This window comes from Apis dorsata, unplaced genomic scaffold (assembly GCF_000469605.1).
Source record: "Apis dorsata unplaced genomic scaffold, Apis dorsata 1.3 scaffold_88, whole genome shotgun sequence".
NCBI lineage: Eukaryota > Metazoa > Arthropoda > Insecta > Hymenoptera > Apidae > Apis > Apis dorsata.
The window spans coordinates 1,705,189-1,715,089 of record NW_006263386.1 but is presented as its reverse complement, the minus strand read 5'-3'; the positions used below and the strand labels follow the sequence as shown (position 1 = coordinate 1,715,089).

Genomic DNA, 9,901 nt, shown 5'->3' with positions numbered 1-9,901 from the left:
GGCGGCCGCCAGTATATCGGGCGTGGTCCACCACCAGCAGGATCGGCGGGCCATTACAGTGCTCCCGGCCAGCGCGACGGCTACTATCAGCAAGAAACCTACAATAGTAACAATGCCCGTAACCCACACCATCCCCATCCATCCTCAGCTCGTGGTGATCCAGGCTACTCAAGGGCTGGTCATGTAAATCAATCGCAGCCAGATTCTTATTTCTTTGCTAATTATCCACCACCCTCAATATTCAATCCTGCCGGATACATTTATGATCCTGTCATGTATTACTCGCAATATCAGCAACAATACCCAATGTATCCGGCGGGTAACGTTATCATGACACCAGATGGTGCCATTGATACGTCCGTACCACCACCATCGTTACCACCGAACATACGACACAATCAGAGCATGATCCCAGTTCCGTCTGCTCGGCAGGAACCCAAGACACCACCGCCATTGCCGAGCGGACCACCTCCTAGTTCCTCACCACCACCACCTCCTCCACCGGAATAACATTCGTATGGAAATCCTGTCTTGTAGTGGACTTCAAAGGTAGTTTCCAAACTAGCATAATGCAGCCACTTCTTGCTTCATTATCGTTTTATCCAGCAACTGTCTTCTTTCTTTCATTTCTGTTTTATGTTAGCTAATATTTTACACAGATATTATGTGTAACTGTGCAATATTTCATTTTTATATATGAATTCTATATATTAGAATTCAAAATTGATATTTAACATATTGTACAATGCAAACCAAAATCGGTACTTACCTTTAAAATATGTATGATACCGGCTTTAATGTGGGTAATGTAAATTAAAAATCTACAAATCACAAAAAGAAATTATATGAATTCATATGTAGCATATATATAAAATTTTATAATTACTTATTAAGATATAGAATTTGTATTATCATAAGAAGAAAATCCGATCTGCAGTGAATATGTTAACATAATATAAAATTGATGATTTTATATTTAAATGTATTTGCATACATTGAGTTTAAATATCATTATATTTGTAAATATCTTTTCGAAAGATATAGATTAATCCTTCAATAGATTTTTTATTGATAAATATTATATTAGAACAATTTTTTGGGAAGAAGCAAATAATAGGATGTAAAACGAGAAGAAGAAGTGGCTGTAAATTCCCATAGAATCAATCTTTATTCTTAAAGGAATACACTTTCACCTTGCCTCTATCCTCTCTTCTTCTCCCTTCCAGTTTGTGAATGGTAGAAGTAGCAGCATGACATCGTACGATCTCTATTCCCTAGTGTTACAAATTATCGATCTTTCCACCTTTGTACCTGTAGCGCATCTCCTTAGAGTAGTTAATGAGTGTGAGCCTTCGTTCAAGAATAAAAAAGAAAAAAATAATATTGCGAGCTATATCGCGATTTTGGAAAGATCAAGTAATTGCATCAGGAAGATGACGAAGTCGCGAAATGACATGCTATATATAGGAAGAAAACGAAAAAAAAAAAAAAAATAGATTTTTATCTTAAAACATCAAAGAAGTTTTTGGGTTATATCATTCTTTGTCAAGTGAATTGAGAATTCGATTATACTTCGTGAGATATTTTCAAGGTAGGTCCTTGAATTTCACGACAACCATTTTTTTTTATTTTAACCTATACTTCAATTTAATTAATTCTATAATATAAAAGATATAATTTTCAAGAATATTTACTAATTTTCTTTGAAGAATATTTTCTTTTTGTTTTTTTTTAATTTTTTATTCAAAAAAAAAAAAAAAAGATGGGAACAAGAAAAATAAGAAAAAGTTGTCGTGAAGATAAATGCACGAAACACTGCCAGAGAATGAAAAGGTAATTATATTTTGCGCTTATGGTCAAATGTCGATAGATTTTAATTAACGAATGCTCAATATTAAAGAATCGAGAAAAAGTAGTCTTTCTTTTATTTCTTCTTTTCTCCTTTATGTATCATGGTAACGATAATCAAAGAGTAAATATCTTTGCAAAACTACTTTAAATAAAACTTGTCTTAGTAGTTAGAAAAATATTCCTTTGCTGGCAAAGGGTTTCGGAGAAAGGGTGGTGTGCACAGTGTTGCGTTCACGAAATTAAATCGTTGATTTCGGATATGTAAAGTGTGTATAGAAACTAATGAGACTAAAAATATTTGCTATTTAATGATAAATTAATCTTATCTCTTTCAAAACAGTTCTACGAAAAGCTGTATGTTATCATTGATTTGCTGGAAAAATTTTCTTTGGAATTTGTTTTAGTTCATTGATCACAATCAAATGATTATATTATACTTAAGATTGATCATTGAAAAAAAGAAAAATTTCGATGATTGGAAAAAAAGGAAAAAATTCAAATCAGAGTAAACAGAATATAAAAAAAAACAGCAATTTTTTTTTTTTTTTTTTTTTTTTTTTTTTTTTGATGAAATTCATTCGTAAAAAGCACATTATCCTAATGCTATGATTTAAATTTAGCAATTTTAATTGAATATTTTCTTTTTAATTTTTCAATGTCTTGCAACGACAATATTTGGTTTACTTTCTGTCTATTTGGTATTCTTCATAATTCTTATGAATAATATCTAAAAAAATAATATCTATAAAAAAACAAAAGAGCATAGATTTTTTTCAACTTGTTCATTTTTATTTTTCTTAAGTATGGTGAGTTGCTTGTGTGTTCCACTTTGACGTTTTATTTTTGAATTATATTCAAAAATTCATGTTTCATCACTTATTACTTTGAGTTATCTTCTATGTATTGAAGATCAAAATACATAAAGTTTTGGGTTTCTTTTGTTTTTTAATAAAATTTTTCAAAATTTTCGCATGTTCAAAGAGTGGATTAAACAGTGTGATGATATGAATTTATTTCATTCCCAATCATTTTAACATTATCATTAATTGTCAAATGATTACATGTGATGAGAATCATATATTCATTTTATATTTATCCAGGATAAATTTTGTTTTCTAAAGTTTTATTTAGAATGTTCTAATCATATAAATATCATTAAAAATTTGTGCTTGCAATTTATTCATTGCTTGATATTTCTTTAATTTTCATGATATTTTATTAAATCACATTCTATAATTATATAATTAACTCTATCAAGTTAATATTAATATTGAAATAAAATAAGAGATATGTTATATATATGTTATATATATTTTATACAATATTGTATAAAATATATTGTAGATTTGCATGGAATTAGTCTCATTATTTTTTAGACACATCTTATATAAACGGTTAGAACAACTTACAAAGTTACTTAAGGGAATAAAATTAAGTAAAATAAAAATAAAAAATAAATAAAAGAAATAATAATTGAAAAAGAAAAAAGAATTAATGTATATTATATGCAGTGAAAGTGATGAGAGTGCTCAGAAAATATAAATGTATTATTAATACGAATTTGAAGATGTACGTATATATATTTGTAAAGATATATATAATTTTGTTTAAACTAACACATTGTATCAAATTGTCATTGTTTTTTATATGCGGATGAATAATATTAACAAAATACTTTCCGACTAACCCTTTGCAGTCCGATTTATCTGTTTGCTGCTTCGTGTCAGTCAATCGAAGTTAATTTTTAAGCTAATATTATGCTTTTCTTTACTGTACACTTTCCCTTCTTATTCTGAATACTATTTCCTTCTTAATCTAGCATCGAAATCGCCATTCAATGTAATGTTTGCATATATCTTTAATTAAATCTAAAGAAATTTAGAGTACAATGCTTAATGTATCAATATTATAGCATATTTAGATTATCTTAGGATTCAAAAAAGGAACGCAAAGGGTTATTATATTCTTCTGCGTGAAATAGGAAGTTGCATTGGAATGAATTATTAAATTTGAACGATAATGAAGAATGTTGAATACGATCGCTCAAAAAAAATGCAACTTCTGATATGACTGTCTTTAGGTTTCGAGACATTCTATTTCTACGTAATTTTTCTTGAATGATACCGATACGTTTGTACGGCCATTTGTTAAAGTACAGATTGTTAAACAATGAATGCGGAATATAATTATGATTAGATGGTTTTCACGTGAAGTGAAATAATTGATAGACTTCATAAAATTTGCTCTTATTATTAGTATACGACGACTATATATATTTGTTAATATCGCGTTATTCATTTTCTCTCGTATCCGAATTAGAATATTATCATCAAAATTTAAACAAATATTCATAATTGATCATTTTTGAATTATATGTTATGATTTTACATTGATGATGCTGTATGATTTAACATATTTATATTGCTGATGATGCATTGCACATTAGGATAGAATTTCATTATTGGAAAGATTGGGTTGGTTAAAAAATTTGCTTGCTTTTGATTTATTAATAGGAAAAAAATTTAATTTCTTTATATAATAATTTATTATTATTTTTTTTAATTTAATAATTTATTTATTCAGAAATTTTCTGTTTTTAAATACATCGTGATATCTCTATTCCATATTCTAGAATCTAAGATAAATTTAATTAAAATTAATTAAAATCCATGTGATAAAGAATTTTTGATTAAAAATTCATTTAATTAATAGATTAAAAGAATTGAAATTATTTCTATGTGTAATAATAAGAAACTTTATTATTTTACATTTTCTTAATATAAATTTTTTTTAATAATTTTCTACTATATTTCAAGTAATTTTATTATATTTTCTTCGGAGTTCATTGTATTTATATCATCAATATAAATATATTGAAAAAAATACAAATAAAATATTTGCCAATCCAATATTGAATGTAATACAAATTAATGATATAACATTATTTCAATCTTATCATGTCGATTAAATATTATTTGATATGTTTACAATTAATCAAAAATGTATCCATCTATATTAAATATTCTTTTATACAAAATTTTACATATCTCTTTCTATAGAAAATAGAAAATAATTCAAAATTTATTTTTCATTAATATTTATTATTTTATTTTACTGTGATATTTTAAGTTTCAAAATAAAATAGGTTATAGAAATTATATTTTGAAACTGAATAGAAATATGGTTCTGTATACTAATTATTTATTTTTAATACAAAGATTGCAAGTTTGTGTACTATATCATTAGAAATATAAATTTCTCTCAAATTATTCAGCATCATTAACGAAAAATTGCGTATATTATTCGTCTACATCAGAATCTCAACATTAGAATTACCAAATATTAGATTTTTTTTTTATATTGTGAAATATTTTTGGAGAGTCAATTTTACAATTCAAAACAAACATAAAAATATATATAAATGTCAGTTAAGAATTGTTTTTCAAGTAATTTAAATTTAAGATAGAATGAAATCTATTTTCATCACTCAACCGTTCTATTTTCAGCTCTTTTTTATAATGTAAATTCTTTATAATTTAATGAATAGATATTTTTTTAATCGACATTTTTGTAATTGTTTTGACTTCTAAAATCAATTCTCCAAAGGTGTCTTACAAATATATTAATACTTTATATTTATATAAAAATACTTTTAATTAAAGAAAGAAATATGTTTCATATATAAAAAAAAAACTTTTTTTTGTAGTATTAAAAAATTTGAAATTAACAAATTTTTTAATCAAAATGTCAATATAATATATTTATGTAATATAATCTATATATATATAATAGGTTGGTAATTCTAATGTTTAAAAAAATCAGAAAAACGATGTAACGATGTTTTTTTTTTTTTAATTCTCCGTAGCTTGTTAAGTTTGCATCGAATCGATGAGCATATCTTCAAGTTGCTCGTTCCTTTTAAAAGGCATTTCTGCGAACTTCAGATAGCTGTATGTACACGAATGTATAATATAGAGAAATTTTTTTACAAACTTTTATAGGATTAAAAATAGATTATGTGTCGAGAATTAACGAGATGAAAACACACGACAGATTAAAGATACATAGCCTTTTAGTTTCTTACACTATGATAAAGAGATGATCAGATTTTCACATGAAGCTCATTGAATCGGAGAGAAGTTTTTGTATTTGAAGTTTAATAATATTATCGAAATGAAATGGTCTATTATTCAAGGGATTACTTAAGAATATATCCTATCTATAGATTTTTATTTTTTACATTCTCTTGTACAATGCTTCGAGCTTTGATCACTGAGCGTCTTGTAAATGTTTAGATTGTTTTTTTTTTATATTTATTTGGAGTAATCGTGGCGTAGTTTTTCCTTTCTTTTTTTTTTTTTTTAATTCTTATGAATATTTCGCGTTTTTGACAATATATGTATATTATACACATATAATATATATATTATATGATATATATATATATATATATATATTATGTGTGTATATATATGTGCAACAAAATAAGAATAATCGTTGATATAGAATGGATATTATCTCAGGAACGTGTTGAAAGAGAGCGAGAGAGATAGTGTGATTAATATATTGAAATATATATATATATTTATATATATATATATATGAAGAATGCGTTTATATTTACGTAAAATATATACACATACGCACGTATATGCACGCGTGTATCGTGATTTGCCATTGTGACGAATAAGAATTTATCGCGCTAGTGTGTAGCGCATCAATATCATTGTTGTTATTATTGTTATAATTATTGTCACAATTAGTACCTAGTATTTTCAACTTAAATCATTACATGTGTACTGTGTGATTGCTATGATCGTTACCTCTTTTTTAGGCTTCTCAGTGCAAAATTCTGTATCAAATTTTTTTGTTTCATTTTATATTGTTCTTTAGCGAGGATAAAGAATTTTATTATTTTAATTTAGAAAATAGAAAAAAAAAAATATTATGAAATATCACGAAACTATTTCTCATGTGTACTAATGAATTAAATGAACGATGAATATATATATATACAGTGTATAGAAATTTGCACAAGAGAAAAAAATCTTTTTCAAAGGCACGTGTATACTTTTAAAACTTTATCGTGGGCCTTTCGTAAAATTTATTACGAAATATCGCGATTAATTGTTAAAACAGTATGAAACACCAAATTGTTCAGTCGATACGTAAAACAATATAAATTGTTTGAAACAACATATACACATATAAAGTATTTAAAAAATTAAAAAAAAAAAAAAAGAAAAAAGAAAAAAAAATAAGAAAAAAGAGAAAGAACATTCAGGAAGAATGTGTGCAAAAATTTGTATTTAATTATATGTATATATATTAAACTGATTTATACTTTTTATTTTCAGAATTACATCTTTAATTATTATTAATTGTAGATGATATATAAATTTAAATGTCGAATTTAGTTTTAATCGATTACAATTGTACGAACAAAAAAATATATTTCTATTTTGATTATCTTGTATTATTATCTTATTTGAATCATTTAATGCTTTGTTCTTCCTGAATATATTTCAAGCAAACGGAAAGAACAAAAACCTCTTAGCTTTAGCTTTTAATCGAATCATAAATATAATCAAAACGATATTGTAAAAAAAAAAATAAAAAAATAAAAAAAAAATAAAGATTCAGTATAGGATTCGCAGGATATATGTGTGTGATGTTAGTAAAACAAAAAAAAAACAAAAAAAAAACAAAAAAAAAAAAAAAAAAAAAAAAAAAAAAAAAGATTCAGTATATGATTCGCAGGATATATGTGTGTGATGTTAGTAAAACAAAAAAAAAACAAAAAAAAAAAAAAAAAAAAAAAGATTCAGTATATGATTCGCAGGATATATGTGTGTGATGTTAGTAAAACAAAAAAAAAACAAAAAAAAAAAAAAAAAAAAAAAGATTCAGTATATGATTCGCAGGATATATGTGTGTGATGTTAGTAAAACAAAAAAAAAACAAAAAAAAAAAAAAAAAAAAAAAGATTCAGTATATGATTCGCAGGATATATGTGTGTGATGTTAGTAAAACAAAAAAAAAACAAAAAAAAAAAAAAAAAAAAAAAGATTCAGTATATGATTCGCAGGATATATGTGTGTGATGTTAGTAAAACAAAAAAAAAACAAAAAAAAAAAAAAAAAAAAAAAGATTCAGTATATGATTCGCAGGATATATGTGTGTGATGTTAGTAAAACAAAAAAAAAACAAAAAAAAAAAAAAAAAAAAAAAGATTCAGTATATGATTCGCAGGATATATGTGTGTGATGTTAGTAAAACAAAAAAAAAACAAAAAAAAAAAAAAAAAAAAAAAGATTCAGTATATGATTCGCAGGATATATGTGTGTGATGTTAGTAAAACAAAAAAAAAACAAAAAAAAAAAAAAAAAAAAAAAGATTCAGTATATGATTCGCAGGATATATGTGTGTGATGTTAGTAAAACAAAAAAAAAACAAAAAAAAAAAAAAAAAAAAAAAGATTCAGTATATGATTCGCAGGATATATGTGTGTGATGTTAGTAAAACAAAAAAAAAACAAAAAAAAAAAAAAAAAAAAAAAAAAAACAAAAAAAAAGAAATATGTTATTTGATTTTTATCTCGCTTGGTGGAGGGTATCTATAATGTTTGCCTATATTATTATTGTCGAAACATCGATGCTATTGTTGTATCGTTATTTGTTACGAATGTATTGTGTGCGTGTAATTTTGCATGAGCATGCGCGCAGTACCAATGCTTTTTGTGTTGTATGCATGTATTCAATTTTTTTTTTTTTTCAAGAATTATGTTTCAATATCCGTTTTATTTAAATCTTATTCGAAAAGTTTAAATTTAAATTTGAGAATTGGATGCAATTTATTAATATTACTATGGCATTTCTTGTTGTATTCGAATCATTCAATTTTACGTATTTAATTCTTATTTCATTTTTCGGAGTAAGCATAGTATTTGTTTATTGTAATTGTTATCTATATTGAAAAAGTTTTAACATCGTTCATGATTTTTATTTCACTATTTTTTTTTTATTTAATTGTTGATTGATCATATTTATTAAAAATTAGATTTCATTCATTTTTATGTATCTTATTCTCATTTGAGATTTTTATTTTTCAAAATATCGATTAGATCAATATCATCAATTAATTTAATTTAATGTTATTTATTCATTTATTATTATATGGATACTTATTACGTGTTTGAAACATGCATTGAGGAATATGTGTTTGTTCTTTAATTTTTTAATTTATTCATTATTAGTAGAAGTAGAATTGCTAATGTATCTCGATAAGTAATCATTCGCACTTCATTAATTTTTTTTCGTTGAATTTTCATAATAAACAAATAGCGCATTCCTCATTTGTTTATTCTACAACGAGGGAAGAAGAAAAAAATAAACGAAAAGAATTTCAATGTTTAATTGATGAAATAACATCGTTAATTGATGAAGATATTTTTTTAGGATAATTGTCAAGAACAGAATTATGTTCTTCTAAAGGAGCTAAAGAAGAATTTATTTATATTTAAATGAGAACAAATATTTCAATTATTCTGATATTAATTTTTTAAACTTTTTTCTTTTTTTGTAATATTATAAAAAAATCAAGTACCACATTTATGTTTGTATTTTCAGGAGAAACACACATCTAGCCATCACAAAAGTTCCAGCAAGTTGTCGCAATCTCAACAATCTCACACCTCGTAGTATCGGAACAGTAGAAGAGGATGTCGGTAAAAATCTCTTCAAGAAGCCATCTGAAGCGACCAAGCGCAACAATTGATATCCACCTAAAAGGAGGAATTCATCTTGTTTTGCTTCTTCGTCTTCATTGAAACTGTGTTGAGACTCGAACATCCATGAAGCTTTCATCATTGTCCTCGTTTCTCACACTCGTCCTAAATGATCAAGAGGGAGATATCTTCGTAGCTGTTTTTTATGTAGCCCTCTAATTGAAAGTTCACAAAAAGAGGGAACATTTCTGCAGCGATGGTTCGTATAATGGCTGCTTCGAAAAATAGAACTTCATGAAGAATGCAGGCTTGGCGCCTTAATAT

General features: G+C 25.4%; 1 protein-coding gene across 3 annotated transcripts in view; it reads left to right on the top strand.

The window, feature by feature from the left end:
- Positions 1-9,901, top strand: part of LOC102678753 (cyclin-T2-like) — a 19,869-nt gene that overhangs the window by 9,342 nt on the left and 626 nt on the right. The window contains exons 9-10 of one of the 3 annotated variants that reach the window (XM_031508536.1): positions 506-512; positions 9,478-9,895. The exons of 1 other annotated variant lie outside the window; for it this stretch is intronic. In XM_031508536.1, the coding sequence (XP_031364396.1) occupies positions 506-512; positions 9,478-9,551 (81 nt within the window). In that variant the 3' untranslated portion in view covers positions 9,552-9,895. Of the gene's footprint in view, positions 737-9,477; positions 9,896-9,901 lie in introns of those variants that run through there. One more of the 3 variants, XM_031508537.1, reaches the window with a different exon arrangement.